The sequence below is a fragment of the Oculina patagonica genome, unplaced genomic scaffold (genome assembly GCF_052425735.1).
Source record: "Oculina patagonica isolate OP01 unplaced genomic scaffold, crgOcupat unplaced2, whole genome shotgun sequence".
Taxonomy (NCBI): domain Eukaryota; kingdom Metazoa; phylum Cnidaria; class Anthozoa; order Scleractinia; family Oculinidae; genus Oculina; species Oculina patagonica.
This window is the reverse complement of record NW_027558036.1, coordinates 686,472-710,237: the sequence shown is the minus strand read 5'-3', so window position 1 is coordinate 710,237 and position 23,766 is coordinate 686,472. Positions and strand designations below refer to the sequence as shown.

Sequence of the window (23,766 nt, the reverse complement as noted above, 5' to 3'; positions counted from 1 at the left end):
TAAAACTTTATTTATACACGGAATCCATTCATGTTTCATGCTCTTACATCCAGCCGTGTCTAAATAAATCAATTAACTAATTAAAATATCCAACTAAATTACTTAAGTCTACATTACCAAGTCTACCATTCTAAACTGCAATTACGATTCTTTAGCTGGATCTTTGATTTTCTACGATTTTCTGCCTGACGTCAATATTGCTCGCGCGGGCTAAAATTGCGCTAGGAACTCTAAACAAAACGGAAAAGAAAAAGAGTTCCAGTTCTTTTACCGCGCTTGAACAAATTTGTATACAAGAGAAAACTTCAAAATACTTTCACATGGGTCTTTAAATCTGGGAGGGGAAACAATACGACAATAAGAAGTAGATAAACAACCGACAGAAGAGTTTTAATTCTGTCTGTCATTATCGCTCGCGACGCATGACGTCATATTAGCGCGCGCTCGCACACGCAATTCGATTCTCTTCGGAGGTCGTAAAAGCCAGATTTTGATACAGATTTTCTCGAAAACCTACCGTACAACCTATTATGAAACTTTCACAATTAATTTTAAGGGGCGAACCACGTCCACAGCCAAAAAAAAAAAAAATCTGTAAGACAGATTTTGATCTATTTTTAAAATCGGCAAAATATCACATATTTTTTTTTGCGAAAAATCTGTCTAATGTCTAATCTCTGAAATTTTGAGGTAGGGTCATACCGGTAGATTTTGAGAAAAACGCCGTTTTAGCTACTAGTGCTAATCCCCTCTTAAGCACTCGGCCGTTCATTTTAGCATTTTATTGGCAGTTTTATTTTCCAAATGTCACATCTGATGGTTTTAGGATGTAACAAACAGTAAAAAGAGAAAGATAAAATTTTTCTGGAGATTCTACAAGAGTTAAAAGTTGGACTGATTTTCCCTCTCAAAACTGTATCAGGCCACCTTAAAGAAACATGTGGGGAAACAACTATAAGAGTATACATTCCTGAAAATCACAATCTAAGATCCAAGGTACAATCTTTATTTTCACATTAATTGAGAGTGCAATTTCCAGGATCGCTATTTCATTTCATCCTCATGGCTAATTTATACATCAATATAAATTCAAGGCAATGTCATAACCATAGACCTGCTTAAGACCTCCTTCTAGCGAGAGAATCTACCAGTTCACTTCCTGTCATGGATCACTTCCTGCACGTGATCCTCTAACGTCGAATGATCTCACTCTGACAATCATGTGCTAGCTGTCATGCACAGTGTCGACCGATCTAGCTGAATTGTGTTGAAATGTTCCCAGATAGCTGTTCCACAAAAGGATTTCTCCGATTATTGCATTTCAGCCTGGTTAAAAAGCTGTGGCTTTTAAAATGTATAAAAAGAAACAAAGCGATTTTCGAGAAATCGGAGAAACACTTTCAAAGTGCTATATGTAACGAATTATTTGCGATGTTAAACGCGTTACGGCGATGTCAGAGGAGTGTTAACAAACTTGATAAAGCGAAATGGTAAATATCCTAATAATTAGCTAAGCCTGGCAGAGCAACATTTCATTAGGTTTTCAATCGCATAACAGAAAGCCTCCCTCCCTCCTCTCCGTTGGTTTTGATAGGGTATACCCTAGTGACCTAGTGTCCTTCGTTCCATTACCCTTTCTCCCAGGAATTATTCTGTTTTTGTTGTTTGCTTCTATAGTAAGGGTTACAGATTGGAAACATAAAGCCTACTAATATACCTTGTGTTAACGATCAAGAATCTGCTCTTTATTTATGTGCTTACCTTGTGGACAAGCAATGCAATCTTGTGCCCTTTTTCCAGGCGCTTTGTTGTGGGGGACAAAAGTTCCATCGGGACATTTCAGGCAGCTGTCGTTAACATACGCTTTAGTGTCCGAGTAAAAACCACCTATGTAAAAAAATGTAAATGTAATTTATTCGAAAAGGAAAACAAACATTGCTCTTAACAGTGATGGACAACTTATTGTTATGGTTTACAATGGAACATCCATGTTTCCTAATGCGATGATCATGAATGGTTTTTGTGTGTGATGCCCACAAATTGAAGCAAGGGTCCTCTTTATTGAAACGCTTTCTATTCAAAATGTGATCTAAAAACAGCAACTACTGCTACATTGTCGTCCCCATTATAATCATCATTATCATCAACAGCAGAATAAGCAACAATATAAGCTACAAGGAACAAGTATTCGCAAACAAATAATAAAACAGCTACAAATTATAACAAATAAAAAAACAGAAATTACGAAAATAAAGTTAAATTCAAAATGTACTAGGAGTGAGAAGATTGCCGGACATACTGATGGACTCGGCCACATCTATTACGGTTTAAAAAGTAACGAGTTATTTTTACTAGTAAAAGGTAATTTATAGGTTTTCTCTTAAGTTGGATGAAATATTATTCTAGATTACTCGTCCAGTAACGGTAAAAAACAGTTTTCATTTTTTCCAAAATGATTAGTTATTTCCACGAACTGCAGACCTATTGTTGTAAACATGGACCTCATTTTAATTTCATATCATCAGATGTGAATTTAAACGTATCGGTTGATATCTCATCACCCTCAATTTTCGGCTCCTTTGAAAACATATTAAGAACGTTCAAATAAGATGAACCAGTCACCAGACTTACCCGCAGGACATTCCAAGCACTGAAGCTCATCAGGATCGCTGAAAGAGGCATTGACAAACGTTCCCGTTGGACATGGAGCAACTTCGTATTTACTATTGCCGCTACTTGCAAATCCAGCTCGGAGAAAGGCCTCTAGTAACGCTTCGTCTACAAAGGACCCGCTGGGAAGGGTTATGTACTCCGAACTACCTAGACCACTAAAATGTAAATTGTAAAAAAGCTTTAGTAAGGAAATTAAAAGTCCGGTAATAAAAAAAGGAAAGACTGTGCAATGGACAATCGCTGACGCATGCAAGAAGCGGCTAAGAGTCGCCACTTTTCCAAAACCAAAATCCGACAAGTTGTGAAATGTCAGCTGGATATTTGGGGCGAAATTTCCCACACTTTTGACGGCTTCAACTGTAAAAACCGCGATCTTACGAGCTGCGCACGCGCTCAGGTCTCCGGCTGATTTTCCATCTAATTCACCAGTTAATTTTCAAGGTTACTGTATGAAAAATTGACCACATGTTTTCATAGTCTACGCTGTTGTAGACCATAGAAATGACGCCATAAAATGTCCAAAACTTTGCAGTGAAACCACTCTCCTTACGGCTCGTGGATTCCCTTGAGTTTGAAACATTTTAGGACGTTATGTATATCGTTCATAAGAGTGTAGACCATGGAAAAATGTTGTTGATTTCTTATTTTACAATAACTGAGCGAATTCCCGCGGGCTGATTGTCTACTTTTTATTGTCAAGAAGTGAACAGACGAATGAAAGCGAAAGTTTTGTCAAACTTTTCACTACTGATTCAGCACTGCAATCTTGATAAGGCAAGAATCATACCACAAATCTAGTAGTCTTCAATGAGGAAATCATCTAAAATTTATGGTTTAAACCTGAAGAAACCAATGCAACCTTTGAGTGAAAACTGATGAGGGTGTTTATTGACGCTTCAGACCAGCTGAATATCGGCGGTGAGCGGGAAATTTGCGCTGTCGATGAAATGAAGAAGCCGAACAGCGTTTTAGTGGATAACCTTGTGAATTAGCTGATAATTTTGTGAACAGTTTTCACTGGATTTATGGTTAGTTGAGCAATTCGAATTTTACCTTGTATTCCTGGCCGTATTCTTACTAAACGTTACTAAACAGTGACCCATGCCAAGGCTAAAACTCGAAACCTCTCAATGATTGGTCCAGTTGACTAACCACTGCACCTCTCACCCCGTATAAAGAATAAAAGAAAGGAATACTTTGGAAATCAAATGTATCATAAATGTATACAAATTGTTACGGCAAGTTACATACAGCTGTACAATACAACGTTCTTCCTGATTAGGGCCCATAATTTTCACGGTGCCGATTTGTCCATCTTCCATGCTTCTACAGGACACAAAAGATATTATGTCAAAGCTTGTTAAAACAACCGAATGCTGTTTGCCCAGTAATTGTCAAGATTGGCTCGCAATGGTTTCCCTTTGCTATAAGCCCAGGCTCTACTAGTTGGTTATCATGTCCGTCTATTTGCTGTCCATTCATAAAAAAAAATATTATATAGAGAAACGTTTTGTTTGTAGACTATTAAATTCAACGCAAAAGAACGCGTAAGAAACAATACAAAATTACCTTGGTTTCAACTTTCTTGCTTCATTTTTCAATTTTTACTTTTTCTATTTCTAAGTGCAGTGGATAAACCGAATTGCGTCATACTTACATGTCTGCTGTCAGATTAGAAAAGTCCTCAGTGAAAGATCGAAGACTCACTGATTTTAGGTCCGTCCGTATCATATATCTAATGAAAGTAAAATCACTAAGTAAGCAACCGTACATTTCGAAAAGCTGTAACAACAGTAACACGTCTGAGTATTCAGGAGTATTGTGGTCTATCAGTTGTACGTAAACATTTGTTTGCAAATCGCTGACCAGTGCATAAAGTGAAACATTTTAAACTTGACGGTGATGGAAATGAAATGTTAGTAGACTTCAAGCTTTACGAATATTTTCCCAATGAGTCTGGGTTTTCTTCTAACAACCCGTTACTTTTGAGACCTTGATGCTTCCAGTTTTGTACTGCAAGGAAACTCATGGGAGCACCGTTCGAGCCCTCTTGATCTCGCGCACTGAGTTTGATATGGAGGGCGAATATTTGTATTAAGCCGAATGCAAATGAAACTCTAAATCATTGCCAGTGGGCATCAGTATGGTTAGTTTCAATTAAGAACTGACTAATCAGGTTTTTTTAATCGCCCCACCGACGGATAAAAACAAGTTCGCGGTCTTTCTAGGTCAGTCATAGAACCAAGCTAGCTGTTGCCCTGTAGGTTTTTCATCACTAATTTACTAATTTGTGGAAGCAGAGTTGAATTTCGAGCGATATTAAACAAAGCGAGGTTCAAAACTGCACACGCGAAAATGGGACAATTGGTTTTTAATCTTCGAAGTTAAACCAAATGAAGGTCACGCTGAACTACCGTCGAATAGTAACACTTAATGACTGGTTCCGAGGGAAACAGTCAATTTTGTTTCTCGGAGCCGAGGCGGAGCTGCGGGAAACATTGAGATTCGAGGTAAACAAAGTTAACCTGGTTTCCCCAGTGAACAGTAATTAAGTGATTTGTTGTATGGTCACAGGAAAGACTCACGAAGAACGGCGGTGGTCAGTCAACATTCGCAAGCAACAGTGCACTGTTACCGCTGACGTCATAGATTTTGCAATGTGTCCTCTAAGATACTTATGGCGGGAAACAGTTTTATTGTTAGATATCATGTGACCTCAAGTAGCTTATGAGAGCGCGCGCTGTTGGGGAAAAGATTCCAACTATATAACAATAAATTCATTCCCCTGTTGAATTCAGGCGCAGTTGAAGTCTTTTTCCAAGATGGCGGACAAGCCACGCTTCGCTTGCTTGCTTGAGAAGTGCAAATGCAAATGCAAACGCAAATGCAAAAAATGAGCAAGTCTCCATTCCTTGCAAAAGCATTACCTCTTGTGTTATGCTAATTCTTACTTGTTTTTTCTTGCATTTGCGTTTCCATTTGCATCTCTCGTGTTAACTAGCCCTGAAGGTGGCTTGGTAATGGTTTATAGCATTTGAATTTTTTTGTGCAAGAACATGTACATGAGCTTTAAACTTTGCCAGTCATCTTTAAGATGTCTAAACATCTCGCAAAACATACGGCTACAACGTTACCTATTGCAAGCAGGTGAACTTGTTGCGAACAGTTAGGAGCTATACTTACATAGAAAGCTTCTTATTTAAAATCGTGAAAGCTCCAGACGAAATTGACTTGATAGGATTATCTGAAAGCATTCTACGAAAAATATAATAACATATGAAAATAGAAGTACTAATGATTTAACCCTATCCAGACCGGGGGGGAGCGGAAAGTGCCCACGCTGACTTTGAACGCTTATAACTTTTTAAAGATTTAAGAAAACGCTGCCAAACTTTGCGAGGGAACAATTTAGTATGATAGGTTGTTGTATCAGGTATTTGACGTCACCATGGCAACTGCATTTTGCCAGGCATGTTTTCCCAAATTTGTAAATTTTATGTTTCTATTAATGAAAAATAACTTAAATGTTCACCATTTTACATTTTTTTAAGCACTGTTTTATTGATTTTGAGTACTTTGCAGTTTTGGACGGTTTTCTTACGTTTTGGAAAAGTTCTGGAATCCAAGATGGCGGCCATTTTGACATTATGATGTAATTGTCATGTGAAGTGACGTCATCATCCCACGTGACGTATACCAAAAGATAGATTTTTGGACAAACAATATATCCTCTAAGTTTCATTGTGATTGCTTACATATTCTGGAAGTTACGGGGGGGGGGGGGGCGGAATCCCCCCCCCCACGGTCTGAAAAGATCCAAAAAGCCCGGTCTGAATAGGGTTGATGCGGGCTTATTCAATCACATAAATGCTATTTTCACGACTTGCACTTAAAATACAAATAATTTTGGAAATCTTTCTTCGAAGGCAAAGGTATTCATACTAAATAAGTATACTGGTACTTACCTGGCTGGGAAAAAATGGTTAACATTTCTCAAATTCGTTTAACCTAGCCCATCCCTGTATTCCCCAATTAATGTTAACTATAAGAAACCACTTATCACTTCGTCTAATAACGAAAGCGCAATAAGATTTTACGCGGAAACAACAGACCATGACATTCATCCGGACTATGTAGAAATTTTAGAACGAAATGTCAACAATAGGCAACAACGCCTATTCCTAGAAGCGCTACATTCTATCCAGGACATTAATTGTGTGAATGAGCATGTGCATTTCCCACAAGTTTATTTAACATTAGGAACATCCCTAGAGACCGGCGGTGTATAAAATACTTATTATGCAAAAAACTGAACCAATTTTAACTCTGATGAAGGTAACAGAGAGTTACCGAAAATTCAGTTTTATACGTTTTTACCAACTTTTTTTTAAGATCAGATACAAACCAAATTTTATTATGTCAAACACTGATCGCCCTAATAACAATTTGTAACTTACCTTATTGTTATATATTTCGCAACTACCCTTTCGCGATGAGACCAAGGCTCAGGGGGTAGGGGTAGAGGGTTGAGGGAGGGTGGTGTCGGTTGGGAATGTTTCCATCCTCTTTGTACATCGGAGGCTTGGCGATACAACCGCTTACTGAATAAATCTATTCCTTTAATTATAGAGTTTATATGTTTCAGGTATTTCAAGGCAACACCGGGATGAACACAGTGGTTTGTCACGTGTTTCCACAGCATATTAAGGCTCGTTTTGTGAGAATCTTGCCACAAACCTGGTATGATCACATCTCTATGAGAGCAGAGCTGTACGGTTGTTCACTTGAGTAATGGCGAAGGCTCAATTGACGCAAGTGCATAACGGGAGCGTTCTAGACTAGCCAGGCGACAGACAAACCCACAATGGCATATGCCGTAAAGGACAAGTGCGTTTATTTTGGAATGAGTGAAAACTGGCGCAATTCCTTACTATAAAAATGTTACAATTTAGGTGATCTAAAATACACATAAAACAGCTGAAAGTGAACGAGAAAGCATTTTCGAGAGTCTTGATTAATAATTATAAAACTTCATCGGCGGACCTCCGTCCCAACCCCTTCGAAAAGCAGTGCTAACGAGCCGATTGACTATGCCTACAACTCTTCAAAAAGCTGGCTACGCCCCTTGGCTGGTAATGGTTTCCAACACTTTCAAGCTCTTATACTTTTATGAATCAATATTAGCACTGTTTACTTCTTGGCGCTACAAGAATTGTATCATACAAATGCGCGATAATTGATGTACAAGTTGCGACTTTTTTCTTGACATTACCAGTTGCAATAGCAATATTCGTAACCTGTTAATCAAGTGACATAATTTTTTTAAAAAGATCAGTCTTTTTGCCATACATTTGGGCAATCTACCCAAAGCAAGCTCAAAAATGCTAAGAGTGCCGCCAAAAGATGGACTTTAAGGTTTATATGATAAAAACATATTAAACATTAGTTTTAACTGCTTGTCTCCCAGAAACGAGTTCGGTAGCCCTCAGTTTTTGTCAATGAAATGATGATCAACATGTTAACAGACAACCAACTGCAAAGTTTAAATTAGGTCCGCACGGCGTATATGTGTGGCTCACAAGTTAAAATTAACAATTAAGTATTTTTTACTTTAAAAACATGATACAAACTTACATGTTTAGATCAAAGCAAGTGATAACAATTGGGCTGTGATGTTTTTTTTTTTCAACTAACCGTAAACTATCAACTCAAAAATAAACTTAGCACATTGGTCAATAATACTGATAGATGAGAGTATGAGGTGTTTTAGAGAATAGGGTGTTTATAACAAACATAGGTTCCAGCCTATATGATTCACTTTTATCCTTCTGGTCTTCACCATATATAGTAATGTATACCACATTTAGTAAAGTTTAGTTATTTGCAGGAGGCCAGACTTTCGACACGTACAAAAAATGATAAGTTTGATAAGATACAGAACTTAATAACAAACTCAAACTGAAAAAGAAAAACGACTTACCGTGTAAACTAAAAGCAAGGAAAAACAAACTCAGAGACTCAAAAGATAGTGCAGAATGCAATGAAGCCGATCAATGGAACGTTTGATGTTTTATGTTTCACATCTGTTTGCTTCATTTTACTTTCACTAAGACTTTGAAGAACAAGTTGAGGCCCTAACACTTTTCTCTGCAACCGTAACACGATACTTTTGTTCGTTTTTACCATTATACTATTGTCTTGCAAACTCTATAACACGATACTTTTCTGTTTTTATTTTTTGCAAACATGGCGACATCAATGGTAGTACGTTGTTTTGCTTTCAATAATAAAACTTATAATTACAAAACGGATAATATCGATTAATTAAAGAAATGGTTATTAAGTTTATTAAATGTAAGGTCACCTTTTTTAAGAAATAACGCTGCCAAACCAAGAGTTATTTGATATAAACCACTGTGAAGCCTCAAAGTTTAATTTACGGTTTTAACTTGGCGCCACGGGGTCTACAAGAATCGTGTCCCAGGGAAAAGCACGAAACCTAAGGCTTAGATTCCAAATCCCTTAATAATTCCCTGTCATTGTCTCTACAACAAGTCTGGGAGAAAAGTCCTTCCAAAAATTATTGTTGAGAAATTTAGTCGCCGGGTCCAAAAAATGTTTCCTGATGTAAAAAATAGATTCGGCAAGTACAATGGGGACAGGCCCCTGCGACTAGTTTGCTAAGGTCACGTTTTCAAGGGACTAGTCCCTGTCCTATGAATGCACCGAAGATCGAGAAGCGATAAACAAATCAAATATGATTGTTTGAAACACATATACTCCTTTGTGATCTTCATATGAAAATAACGTAGATATGCTCCCCGACTTACCTAGGGCGTACGGTCAAGTGCTCACCACCCCCAACCTCCACAGAAATAAATAAATAATTAATTAATTTATATTTAGTAATTAATTGGCTATTAGAGTTAACACCTAAGTGCAGTCATCGGTTAAGCAGATTAGTGGACGACAGCCCCCACAAACCATCGCAATAGTACTGCATTCTACACTAAAAATGAAACACTAAACGCCACAAGCAAAATGACCGAGTTCACTCGACCACTAACTGGGATCTAGTCTTCTTGTCGCAGGCGTTACAAATCGTGTAAGCCACACACAAAAAAAATCTGTCGGAAATTTTCAGGTTGCTCTGAAAACTACGACAGCAATATTTTTTTAAGCACTTAAAGCTAAGATCTATCGTGTTTTGAAAGACAAGGAAATAACTACAAACTTGTTCACCAATAATTAGGAGTTTGTAATATATTATTAAAGCTTCGCCTGAAAAACAAATGGTAGTAGTTTATGCCCCATATATTTATCACGCGCGTTATTGCATCTGTCCACGTTACAAGTTTATTAAAGTAAGAATTAAACAAACTTAATGGCTAGAAAGTCCGTAGGATAAGGAACAACGTAACACTTAACGAAAAAAAAATCACACAAATAGAAACGACATGGATTCAAAACGTTCCTCCAATCGTTGACATTATGTTCAAGGTTATCTATTGCGTCGTCAAGTAAAGGTATTGTGAACGCTTTTACCTTTCTTGTTTTTTCCTTAAGAACAATTTTTTTCTTAACGTTCGAACTCGAGCAGGACAATTTGTATGCCAAAATTATGCAATAAAAGTTAAGGTCACTATGCTCGTTTACAAGAAAACGACAATTTATTTCCCTGGCGGGCCAAACTGTATAGAAAAGCCGTGGTTTTGCTTGTGTGCACGCGCAAATTACGCGTAAAAATCTGCGTAGTGAGAATGTGCCATGCAATACTAAGAAATAGCCTCAACATAATTGGAACTTTAAGCACCGTGAACGCGGTATACATGGAGGGTGACGGAGAAGCCAGGGCATTTTGGCTTGATTTTGTATCAATTTCCGTAATTTTCTGACTTTCTAAGAAATTGGTCAAATCCGAGATGGCGGATCTAAGATGGCGGCTCTTATGACGTCATGTGACGTCACAGCCAATCTAAGAGCTTTCTACTCGTCGCTACCCGTTAATGGAACGAAAACCTAAGGGGTCTCAACCCGCCCTTCCCTTCCCACTTGTACCACGGTGGGGTATGAATTTATACGTCCGAGGGTTAAAATCAACGTTTTTTGTAGTAACGAGGTAAATGATGTCGAACTTTTATACTTACAGATATTGAAGGGATGTGAGGTTGCTAAACGCCTTACTTGGTATATCGCTTATCAAGTTATTTTGTAAAAACCTAGGGGAAAAAACAACAGAAATTAATCATAAAAGATATATCAAAACATAGAAAAAGTCACACTGATCTAACGGAGTTTACAGAGCGTGTAATGTCATTCATGTGTTGACCAAGAAAGTAGAATGAACACCCCTCAAGGACAGACACTAAAAACAAAAAAATACACGTTTTTTGACATTTATCGTTATAGTTCATTCTATGTAATATTCTTGAAAGTTTACTTGTAGTTAATCAATTATAAACATTTCCACGCCGGTGACTTAGTTAGAGGAGTAGTAGTAGTAGTAGTAGTAGTAGTAGTAGTAGTAGTAGTAGTAGTAGTAGTAGTAGTAGTAGTAGTAGTAGTAGTAGTAGTAGTAGTAGTGGTAGTAGTAGTGGTAGTGGTAGTGGTAGTGGTAGTGGTAGTGGTAGTGGTAGTGGTAGTGGTAGTGGTAGTGGTAGTGGTAGTGGTAGTGGTAGTGGTAGTGGTAGTGGTAGTGGTAGTGGTAGTGGTAGTGGTAGTGGTAGTGGTAGTGGTAGTGGTAGAAGCAGCAGCAGCTTAACAATTCTATCATCAAGCGAATGGGTACTTACAGATACTCAAGTTTCTCCTGATTTGAAAAATGTCCATCTCCGATGCTCTTGATTCTATTGTCTGCAACATTTCTAAAAGATAAATATTTTACGTTCCGTTCATCAACAAAACAAACCAGTCAACCACATTCTTACCAACTCTAAAAGTTAGAAATAGCCAGAATGAAGATCTCCCTAACCTTTTTTTTTTATAAAAGGTAGCTTTAGAATCACTTGTCTTTCATTATTTAGGTAAAGCCTTCCACAATTAAGGACCCACGAGTGATGTCGTGGACAATCCAATTAATTCTCGTGTTTATTTATGTCTTTAGGGATATTAGCTAGTACGCAGATATTTAAAAAGCGTGCACTTTTACCGCGAAAATTTATGTATACCGTTGATATTAGTCGATTTGGTTACTATTCATAGTTCATAAGTGTCATAAGTGTCATAAGCATCCCTGGTGACGTCATTGAGCATTATACAAAGCTTATAGAATCAATTAGAATTGTCAGTTGTTGCGAACGTTGGCCACGAAAAGGCGACGCGTAGTCCTTCAACATGCCGCCCCCCGACCAGCGTTGGCTCAATGTTAATTGACAGTCAACCTCAATTATTGCACTTTTACAGCCGTGCCCACCAACACAAGCTCCGGTTTCCAACCTTACTCCGGTGTATGGCACTTGAAAGGTTCCGGTTTGGTCTCGCGCCTCCGTGCTGCCCACTACTGTTACGTCTCCGTCTTCAGCGTCGCAGCCGAAAACGAATTCAACCACTCAGCTTCGTGCCTTAGCTTCATTGTCGTCATAGCAACCCGTCGAGCCCTCCAGGGAGAGAGAGATTTTTCTTTTTCAGCGGCGGTGTAGGTTTTACTTGTTGAGCATTAGCACGCTCTATCGTTTGTTTTTTACCCAGCCACGTTGCTTTTTGCAGTCAAGTATGATTCCCCAGTGCCACCTCGTAAGGTGAGTGAGAATTAAGTGTAGAAGCAATTTTGAGAGTTTATTACCCAGTCCTTGCTACATCGTTTATCTCCCGGAGCAGTACGTGTGTGGGGTGAAATGGGTAAGGCGTTTCCTTCTTAGCTTTTTTCCCCAAAACATTTAGGCCTTATAAGCCTAGGTCATGCGTCGATTGAAGTTCGATGCAAGATTCTTAAACCTCTGGATGAAAGATACACCATTTTTACTGGAGACAGCTGTTTTAGTCCCTAGTTTCGCCTACCATAACTGCAACTTTTCTAAAATAGACGACAAATCAGGATATGATCATATTAATTTCTACTGATTTGCAACAGTTTTGTGGTGTAGAACGGAAGGCCTGGTTGGTGTCAACCACCCTTCCTTTGAGCTGTAAAAAACTCTTCTTTTGTCTATCAGGCGGTGAGTTTGGGCCCCACTAACTATTTTAGGAGCTAGGAGATTACGGGATCCCTGTACATCGATGACGGGCTAGTGGGTGATTTTCTCGTTCGAGAGGGTATTTGGTCTCGACATATGTAATCGAGGAGTCCTGGATTCACTCGCCAGTCAACTTTAGCAGCTCTCTGTTTAGTCTGCAAAGTTTTAATCAACTTGGGTTATTTTCTAGGTTTGAATAAATGTGTTTTGTCAGCCTCGATGTGGTTAACTTTCCTAGGAATGGAAATTGATACGAGAAGTCTCGCGTTTGTGATGCCGGAAGAAAATATAGAGTCACGTTTGCTGAGCTACGCGAGTCCATTCTATCCAGAGAGTCCACTATTCCCCTCAAGTCGATCCAGAAATTAATAGGGAAGTGCGTGTCTTTTTGTTTGGCATTCCCTGGGGCAAAATTTTATTCCAGGGAAGCGAGTGTCAGCTGTGGGGTAGTGAAAAAATCCTAACACCTTCCTTAAGAAATGAACAAGAAGCTTGAGAAGCTTGAGAAGCTTAAAATCGGGGGCTTAATAATTAGCTATCTGTTTTGACTTGAAAGGCAGGGTACAGTACAGTAAAAATCACTGCAAAAACAGTCACTTAAACCTATTCAGGCCGGGGGGGGGGGGGGGCTTTTGAGGCCCTCGCTGACTTTTGACGCTTATAACTTTTTCAAGATTCAACCAAACGCTGCCAAACTTTGCGCGTTTATCGAAAATTTATCTCGCAATAATTTGGTAGGATTAGTTATTGTGCCAGTAACTTGAAATCACCATGGCAACGTCATTTTGACAGGCTTGTTTTCCGAAATTTGAATTTTTTGTGTTTCTATTTAATAATGAAAATCTGGAATGTTTTCAAGATTGCATTATTACTTAATGACATAAATGGTCTCAATTTATAAAAATATATTTCGCAAAATACAAATAAACGATTGAACTAGACGTCTAGAAAATATAAATTTGTAACACTTAGCAAAGTGCAGCCTTTTAATAAAGGCGGGGTTTTACCTGAAGACCAAGTTTTCCAACGCTTTAGGTGGCTGACGCATTTCAGTATTTTACAGTCCTTACACTTTAATGGAACAGTATACAACTCCTAATCAGGTACTATTGTCAAGAAAATGATCACAACTTATTGACCAATGATAAGGTATTTGTTTCATACCATTACTGTAATAGCAACTGGTGAAGAGTAGTAGTACTGACCCAAAGTATAAGGGCTGGAAAACACTGAAAACCATTTCAGCCGCGTTTCAAGGAATCCAAAAAAGCTTTACTTATCCCATATATATTTGTTTTGCAGTATTTTGTTAATTTTTGAACGATTTTGGGGGATGTCTGGGAGGCGATAGTTTTTCTCAAAGGATTAGTAAAATGTAGACAAATAAGAAATATTGAAGATTTAATGTGATTTTAAAATTTGAATTTGAAGTTAAAAATTGGTGGACGGACACCAAACAGTCTCCTGACAACCCGGAGTGCTCTTGCGAGGGGGTCAACTGTTTGAAGGTGTTTCCATTCTTTTCTTCAATCCCTTCTTTAAATCTCTTAAAGTTCCATTCAAATTCAGGTAGAACCCCATCTTAATTTTTGTTCTTGTGAGAAAACAACAGAAGTCAAAGGTTGCGTGATATAACCAAGCATGGATTTTAATTCTCCCTCCCTTTCCATCTCCTTAGCCTTTCACCCCCACCTGTCCCTCCCTTTCTACTCTCATTCAATTTAATGTTTGTTTAAATTTCCTAACCAATTAAGTATCGTACTAATCTGTGCCAAGCAATCAGATAATATCAGAAATTTGCCTTAATTTTGATCTCCCATTCCAAGACCTTGGAGTATAAACCACTAATAAAACAAAACTCACTGATAATAATTCTCTGAGGTTATACACCTTGCAGTATTAACGTACTAACAAACTTGATAACAAGCCCCATGTCGTACTAAGGATTTTTACTGATCAACATAGAAAATGAGTTCACAATGGTTTGTTCCCAAAACGTTTTTTACTGTACAGAGGGTCTGTTTATTGACCTGTAACTTGTATACCGTATTGAAAAATTCAGAACGAACCGACTTCTGCCCGCTACCATACAGCCGTTTACTGGCAGTCTTTGAAAATCCTGAATTTCGTCAAAATGAACCAAAATAAAGTTTTAAAATTTCCTTTATCAATATGGTTCTTATCTTTTTATTCAATTCTATAAACTGCTTTTATGCAGTACTGTCCACAAAGATTTCAATTTCCTCAAAGTGTCGGGACAAATGGATACAAAATATTTCGTGCAGAATGTAATTTGATTAAGCGAATGTTTTCACCTCTATAAATACTTCAAGCAGTGAATGAAAAACCGTTTTGTTTTCATCAATGAGAACCACTTTCAAATAGTTATGCATAAAAAATAACAATCAGATCAGAATACAATAATTATTAATGTAAGGTCTGACGCTATTATGTCTCGGCAGAGATACTTCTTTTTTGCAAGTTCAAATGTATGCAAATTTCGTGTGAAATGTAATTCGATTTCATTGTCTTGTTTACAAACTCATTCTCAAGAAAGTTGTATTTTCGTGAATAAAACCAATTGGCCTGTTTTGTTTTCCTGATCATGTTTGTCTGTGATTTTTACCAAACATGTGGTCTTTTTTTCGGAACTTTAAGTTGTACAAAAATTCCAATTTTAAACACAGATGTCACTTCCGGAATTTCTCATCTAAAATTCAATTGGTATTTAATTATAATTATTCGAAGTTTTCATTTTCAAGTCATCTTTTTATTCGATAGCTTTACTGATCTCGTAAAAAATTCATTCAAGTTCACACCAATACTGTACACTGCCAATGTTTTGCAGATGTCTTGAGAAGTGTCTTACTAACGTCACTAGTCAAATCTAAGATATATCCAAACCAAGTTGTGCAAACATTCTAATCTTTGTGACAGGCGACTTTGACGCCCAACTGTGCGGAAATGAAAATCGACATACTTCTTGCTAAATATATAAAAAATAGTTTTAAAGTGGAGTCCGCCTCAAAACAATGTACCGCCAGATCACACTGCTATTTGTAGAAACCTGCAAAGCGTCTAGTTTTAAAAGTTTCCCACAAAAACATTGCGTGACATCAATGACGTTACCCCTTTTATTTGCAAAAATAGCTTCAACTTGTCAAAGCAACTACAGTTTCACAATGGTGATTATTAGTACTTTACCCCTTAAGCTTTTTCCTCTGTCCTCCCGCCGAAGCAAAGAAGAGAACCAGATTGCAGATTAGCCCAAAAGTCGACCCAGTATTCCTACAACGATTTACTGTCAAAACTGAAATGAAACCGATTGGTCCAGGCTATCCCCGTAATTTTTAGCCGACAGGAGACTATCGTCTAGGACGACCAAAGGGTAAACTATAAATCGGCCACGCCCGATTAACAAAACATGCCGTTATGACGCCGGAAATCCAGCTCACGCATACTATACCCCGTGACTCACGCAAACCTCCGACTTACGTGCTACTAGAGTCATTCCTTTCTAAACATTTTTTTTTTGACCACCACCGTACCTTTCTATCCAAAAAACTCATGAAACCGCCCGGTTTTAACCTGTTTTAACCTTTCAAAAATTAGAGCGTTCGAAACTAAATAAGATCCGTAATCACAAACAACATACAGCCGTTTACCAGCACTCTTTAAAACTCCTGAAACCCTTCAAAATCAGGCAAAATAAATCTTTGAAATAACCTTTATCAATGTTTCTTATTTTTTATTCAGTTCTATAAAATGCCTTTCATACACTACTGTCAAACAAAAATTTCAATTTCCTCAAATTTTCAAGACAAAAGAATAACAAATATTTCGTGCACAATGTAATTTGATTAAGCCAATATTATCACGTCTAAAAATACTTCAAGCAATTCAGTGAAAACCCGTTTTTTTTTTTTTTCGTATCAACGAAAACCACTTTCGAATAATCAATACATGAAAATAACAATAAGATCAAAAGGAAGAAAGGAACCTTTCTAATTATTTGAAGACTTTCAAAGCCGTGATATTATGCATCCAATCCGCGATAAAATTTAATTACAACAAAATCCAAGTTCTCATTTTGAATTCCATTTTTTTCAGTTGATACCTTTATCCAACTTGTACATTCCCAATGTTTTGCTCAGGTCTTCAGAAGCGTCTTACTAACCAAATCTAAAATAATTCCAAAACATGCTGTACAAACATTCTACTCTTTGTGACAAACGACTTGACGACCAATTGTTCAGAAATGAAAATCGACACAGTTCTTGCTAAATAAAAAAAAAGTTTTACGGCGGAGTCAGGCTCAAAAAATATACCGCAAGATCACACCCCCATTCATAGTCAGAAACCAGCAAACCATCTAGTTTGCTAAAAAAAAACACTGCGTGACATCAATGACGTTACCTTTTTCATTTACAAAAATAACTTTAACTTGTCAAAGTAAGTGCAATTTCACAATGGTGAATATCAGTACAGTATGGGGCCCAGTTCTCGGCCGGGTCCAGTTCTCGGCCACTTTGTGTTTAACGCGTTTTTTCACACTCCAGTTGAATTAAAAGAAAAAGGTATTTCCTTCAAACGATAGACTGATTCATGTGCTTTAAGTATCTTGAGTTTGATCGTTCAATTCGATATAGAAAGCTCACACGTCGAGTTTACGCGGAGGTAGGTGAATTTGCATTCCCGAAAAATTTGTTTGTTTACGGCTCCTTAAAATTCATGGATGTAGTTAAATTCGTATTTTATCCAAAAGCCCCCACCATACGAGCTAATTTTTGGCATGTGAAACGTAGAATAATTCAGCTTTCTGCTTTAGTTAACTTTTCGTTGAACCGTTGTATTTTTTGGTCTCAATTTACTTCGAAATTTTTTCTTGCGACGTTTGCGTATTTGCCAGTTCTCGTCCACCCTGCTCGCTATCACAGCTTAGCGCTTGGTTTTTAATATAATTTCATCTGCTGCTGCCAGAATGAAAGAAATAAATGTTTTAAAAATAAAGTTCAATCTTATCTCTAAGTTTTGAGCTGACTCTTGTCTTGTCTATTATTTCTACAACACCTAAATCTTTCAAGACCTTTTCACTGCAAAATAAACCATCTAAATGCACGGGTCACACAATGCGGTTTTGCCAGAACCTGCACATAGGCAACTAGGCGCGTTAAAATCCTTCTTTTCTAAAGTAAAACAAAGCCTCATAAAAATAATTTGGGATCGATATAACATAAATAGGTTTACAGAGTGATTTTATGACTGTGAAAATTAATTGAGCATTTTTTTTTACAGATAATTACGCACAAGCTTTTTAGTGGCCGAGAACTGGGCCAAGGTGGCCGAGAACTGGGCCCACAAATGGAGCTTTTATTTTTATCATTGCTCGGGCAAATTAATTTTTGACCGCTCGATAGCTTTACACCAAAAAGCTGAATAATGTAGCTAGCTCTGGGAGAAATTTCAAGTTCCTGCGGTTCTTCTGAGGTAAGAAATACAAGTTTACGTCAAAAGTGGCCGAGAACTGGGCCCCATACTGTACTTTGCCCCGTAAGCTTTTTTCTCTGTCCTTCCGCCGAAGCAAAAAAACACAACCTGATTACACACTAACCCAAAAGTCGACCAAGTGTGCCTGCAACGATTTCCTGTCAAAACTAAAATGAAAACCATTGCGGTATGCGTCACCCGTAGCGGTTTTGTAGCAACCCCAAGCTATCCCCGTCTTTTTGGCCGCGCCAGGAGACTATGCTCTAGGACGACCAAAGGGTAAACTATAAATCGGCCACGCCCGATTAAATAGGGTTTTGGCGTTTTCTTGACGACTGGCAATACCGGCCATTCTTTGGATCCAGGGACGTCATTTCTCCGTATCTTTGCCAACTGATGCTTCTGCTTTTTGTTGGACAGCAGTATGTAGTCTTCCACCAACATCCAGCTGATGGCAGTCTGGACGACTACTGTGACGACAGTCTGGTGAAGTCTGAAGAATGGACACGCAAGTCGATAATCAAGCAACTCTGAATGCTTGGTATGTTCGCGGGCCCAGGTCCTTAAAACTCAATGAAGTAGCTCACAGCATCTTTCATGACGTTACAAGGAAGAACCTGGCTTTCTTAATGTTTTACGTTCCTCGTGGTTTTAACCAAGCCGATGAATCTTTCCGCTGTTTGTCTGATTGTGCCACGTTAATTCCGCTTTGCTGGGACATTGTATGTGATCAATTTATTTTCGGTGGATTGACCGGGCATACTTAAGATCTTATGGCAATGAACTCAAATGCCCAGCACGACCTCGCAGGTGCTTGTTTAACCCACTTTTCACCTTTTCCCACCCCAAAATCGGCTGGTGTAAACGTTTTTAACCAGGATTTGTCGTCATGTGATGGTGTTATCATAAACACCTACGTTTTCCCACCATAAGCATCAATTGGTCCTTTTTGTGTTTTACAGCTAATTTGAGAAACGTTGTTGGAAAAAAAGCACAAAAGTGCACGCCACAGGACCGAAATGAAGTCTGGGTATTCACTTGAATTTTTCTTATTGGCCTAGAAGAAATATACAAGTTTGTATTTTTGCACGTGAAGATTTTGTTTTTTCTCTCAGGAGGCCTTTTTCTGTAGCTTTACTTTTACAGTCGCATGTCATTGAGTTTTGATAATTCTTCTAAAATTCAGAGTGGCTTAAAGTACTTCGTTTTCATATGTCTGAAGAGAAAGAAAACATGCAAATTCGCGTTGGTCATGTCACCGCCTTATTAGTATTCAGCACGTGTAGAAGCCCTCTACCTCTACCCATACTACCTTTCGGTCTTGTCGCGTGCACTTTTGTGCTTTTTTCCGACAATGCTCCCAGCATGCGACGGTCACTTTGGTTGTTTCAGAACCTTCTCCTTTACCTCCCTTGTGGTCGGTGATAAATGCTATGGCCAAACGGCGCACACTCATTGCTTCCAAAGATTGTTCGGATGTGGTCCTTTTTCCGACCAAGTCTGGTTTGAGGCCAAAAGCAAGTAGCTCTCCTCGCTGGGCTTTCCAGGTGTGAGAGCAATGACTACTAGATTCTGACTGTTTTTTCGTTACCACTTTTTGCGGTCCCTTCCGTTAGTGCTAACGATCTTCATGACTTCTGTATCATGTCCGTCCTGTTCTTATACAAATGACAATGACTTTCGATTTTTCCAACGTTGCGGTTATAAACGTCAGCATCAAATACTCCTTAGAGAATCTAGGGAGTTCTCTGACCCTCCAGTTAATATCAACGCATTAAAAGAAGGCGTCAAGCTTTGTTGGTGAAAGCAGAAATGACACCCTATTCGAAACAAAGATCGCCTTTAGAAAAAGAACTATCGTGTTTTGTTGCACAAACTAGCCCTTCTTAACGGCTATGCGAGATGAGCAATTGCAGACCGGAATAGTTCCCTCACAAACTGAGCCTTTGTTTAATTAACAGATTTGGCAGAGATCTTCTAGTTTGTCGAATGATCCCAATACGTCTGCAATTCAGCCTTACGTACTCTGCGCTCGAAACCAGCTTTCTTCAAGACCCAGGGTTTTTTTTGCGGGCGACAGGGAGGGAGGCTTAAGTTGGAAAAAAAAGAGTACACTATTTTCCTGGGAAAGAAGGTATCCTGTTCAATCACACGCTAACAAAGTCTTTACAGGATGGCACGTGTAATATGTTCGCCCTAAAAAGAAAATTACTGATAAAACTGTGTGATTTAGTCTGTGTTCCTATTAGAAAAGGTTTTCTCTTTAAAGCAGCGAATAAAGCGGGCGACGTTACTGATAAGTTTTTTGACTCCGTGGCGGATCAGGTCCGTCATTCTTCTTATACCAAACAACTCCCTGGGACTTTAAGCAACCGGCGGTTGACTCTGCATGGCATTCGCAGGGGCTACGCTATTTCTCTTCTTCTCACTGTTATACCATTGGAATCTGTTATGGCCAATGTTGGCTGGGGGACCTCGGCAACGGCTAAACATTACACAAGTTAGACCAATTGATGACGTTGGATGGTAACAGAGATATTTTTGCTTGCCTTGCTTTAGATCGAAGAGCAGGTTACCAAGGACAAAACTCTTCAATACAATTCACTCAGGCGTTCTCACTTCAGTATTTGTGACGGGCCAAAATGTAATTTGGTAATTTTCATTTCTCTTTCTGTGAAATTTAGAGGCTGTAGTTAGGCTTAGCAAAATAAAAGATGTTTCAGCATTGTGGCAGAGTGTTTTGGTTGGGGATGAGGTATGGGCAGAAACCCATAAGGGTTGAAACGTGTAACTCCCTATGATTCGCATTTTACAAAGCGTTTGCATATTCGTTTCCTGCAGTAAGTACCATATTTAGAAAATCGCGAGAAAACATTAACCAATCAAAATTGCAATATTTGGATTAAATTCACAGCTCGCACTATTTCATGCTCAATGGCGTAATCTTGTTTTTGAACAAGCTTCGTTGAGTAAAGTTAAATTTGGTTAAATTCTCCTGTTTCATCGTCATTAAGGTCTGGAAAACTTTACTTTGATACACTTAATGAATTTCTTTGGTTTTTCAAGTAACTTAATATACCGCAAAACCGAAAATGTTGTTGCGTGTGTCATTACGTGTATAAAGTATTCACGAACAAACTCTTCGTGTTTCCAAATATGGTACTTGGCAAAGCTGAATATTCAAACGCTGTGAACGCGCGTTACACGTTTCAATCTCTTATGAGTTTCTGGTATGGATAAGAGTTTGAAATAAGGTATGGGAGATAGATATGTGGATAAAGGGATGATCCATTAAGGTAACGTCTTATCGGGGATCATTAAAACAACAAAACATGATAATGGAGGCGAAGTCGTTCAGCGATACTCAACAATCAATGCGCACATCTGGGGTTCCGGGCATCTATAGTATTTTCCTATGTTCTGTTTAAACAATGGAGTGTTTCTGTCGAGCAACTATCGGCTTATAGTTGCCCCGCGGAAAGTTAATGTCCTTAAAACAAATATTAGCCCGAGAAGGGAAGATTTAAGGGCTAATATGCTAGTTTTTTAGTAACGACCCCTCCAAAGTAGGACATAAAACATTGTTTAATCCAAAAGTTACTGTTGCGGATTTTCGTGATTTGCCTTCATTTATTTATTCGTATTTGTTATAATTTCAACACTTTCGTAGTTGGCATCCTTCCGTCTACGAGAGACGATGGTGTAGCGTCCAGTTTGTTTTATCTGCACCTACGCGAGTGGCTAAGCAGGCCAATTCGCGTGTGACAGTCTCTCCTGTGTCACTTTACCAAATTGCAATATTTGCTTTGTGTGTTTACTCTGCATGCCTATATTTTTCGCCGGCCGTATGCTAATTTACTCTTTATATTCGTGCGGCCTTTTTCTCTCTCACTTCGTGTCACGTTTGCAGTCGGTTCCCCGGACCTTGTCTCCTTCCAGCAATTGGCAAGCCATGTTTCGCTGTAGTACTTGTTTTTTTTTTTTTGTCGCCCCTCATTGTGTGTTGGTTTGTTTTAATTCATTTGTATTCATCGTTATAAATTAACAAAAAATTCGCCGTTTAATACAGTTGTTGGATCGTCTGTGCGTGCGTATTTATGTTGTGGACCAACATCTCAACATTAGCAAGTGTCGTTACTTACGAATTGTTACGATAGTCTGCCGTAAAAATAACCTTTCTAGCCCTAAATCCGCAAAATCTGTAATCTCTGGTTGCGACACCTTTTGATAGGTTATCCCATGCACACTATGTAATAGTTATCAAGTAAGGGCCGCACAAGGTTGGCAACGTTATAATCGGAAGCAGTAACTGTAAATTTTGGAGTAGTGCCCAAAAGAATGAAAACAGGAAAAGCGCTAAACTACGTACAAGATTGGAGAATCACTCTCCTTTAAGAAATTTAAGATTTAGGGAAACATTAACAACATGCGACTTGCAAGGGAAAGTATCCATCGATAAAAAATTTACTGTGACAATTTTTAGATGTAGTTCTGAAGACATTTTTCCTTGAATCTTCAACTTGAAATACTTGCCACATGTATGTACTTACAAATATCTTAGCCTTTGCAAGCTTTGGAAAATTCTTTCTGGCAGCACTTCTATTTTATTGTGGCTAACATCCCTGTAAAAACCAAAGTTAAGTAATTATTAAAAAAACGAGTTTCATTTCTATCACAACCACCAGAATTAATATTAAAGAGATGTTCATGTTCTTCACCCTATTTAAACTAATTTTCCTTTTACTACAGCGATGGTGTCAGCGTGCAAAAAAGCCAAGAAAATAGTCCGATCCCATGACATTCCCTTAAAGAATTAAAATGTAAAGAGAGAATGGTAACAAACTTACAAAGTCCACAGTTCCCTCAGATTGGAGAATAATCCGGAGGTTAGATTGCTAAGTTGATTCCATTGCAGGTACCTGGATGGAACAAATGCAAGACATTGTCATTTAGCGTGACTATATAAGAAATCTAAACAAGATAAATAGTTAAAATTTGTTTCCTTGACGTAATACTGCTAATGAAATATCACTGTACGTGTATGTAAAGTCTGGCCAAGCAGAGATGCAAGTAGCCGGAAGCTTTGAACTTAAGTCCACTTGCGTCTCCGTTTGGCGAGGACTTGGGTTCGTGAACTTGCGTTGACTTGCGATAAATTGCGTTCACTTTGGTCGAGACCAAATTTGCACGCAAGTCAACGGGAGTTTTCACCGGTTTTGCCACCCAACGCAAATCATTGCGAGTCTTCCTGTTTACTTCAAGTACAACTTGCGTTCACTGGCGAGTAAACTTGCGGGTGCGTTTGGGCCGCCAACACAAGTCTGTACGCAAGTTCAACTTGCGGCTACTTGCGTCCACTTGCATTACCGTTTAACAAGGGCTTAAGTGAAGAACAGGGATGGGTAGGTAGTGAGAGGACTTAGTTACTAAAAGT

The 23,766-nt window shown here is 38.5% G+C and overlaps 1 protein-coding gene across 1 annotated transcript in view; it reads right to left on the bottom strand.

Moving 5' to 3' along the window:
- The window catches only part of LOC144640136 (uncharacterized), an 83,035-nt gene that overhangs the window by 7,253 nt on the left and 52,016 nt on the right, over window positions 1-23,766 (bottom strand). Inside the window, exons 14-22 of the mRNA XM_078499345.1 lie at window positions 23,180-23,251; window positions 22,883-22,954; window positions 11,466-11,537; window positions 10,821-10,892; window positions 5,857-5,928; window positions 4,331-4,408; window positions 3,925-3,999; window positions 2,632-2,828; window positions 1,762-1,887 (exon numbers count right to left, since the gene is read on the bottom strand). Coding sequence (XP_078355471.1) covers window positions 1,762-1,887; window positions 2,632-2,828; window positions 3,925-3,999; window positions 4,331-4,408; window positions 5,857-5,928; window positions 10,821-10,892; window positions 11,466-11,537; window positions 22,883-22,954; window positions 23,180-23,251 — 836 coding nt within the window. The remainder of the gene's footprint in view (window positions 1-1,761; window positions 1,888-2,631; window positions 2,829-3,924; window positions 4,000-4,330; window positions 4,409-5,856; window positions 5,929-10,820; window positions 10,893-11,465; window positions 11,538-22,882; window positions 22,955-23,179; window positions 23,252-23,766) is intronic.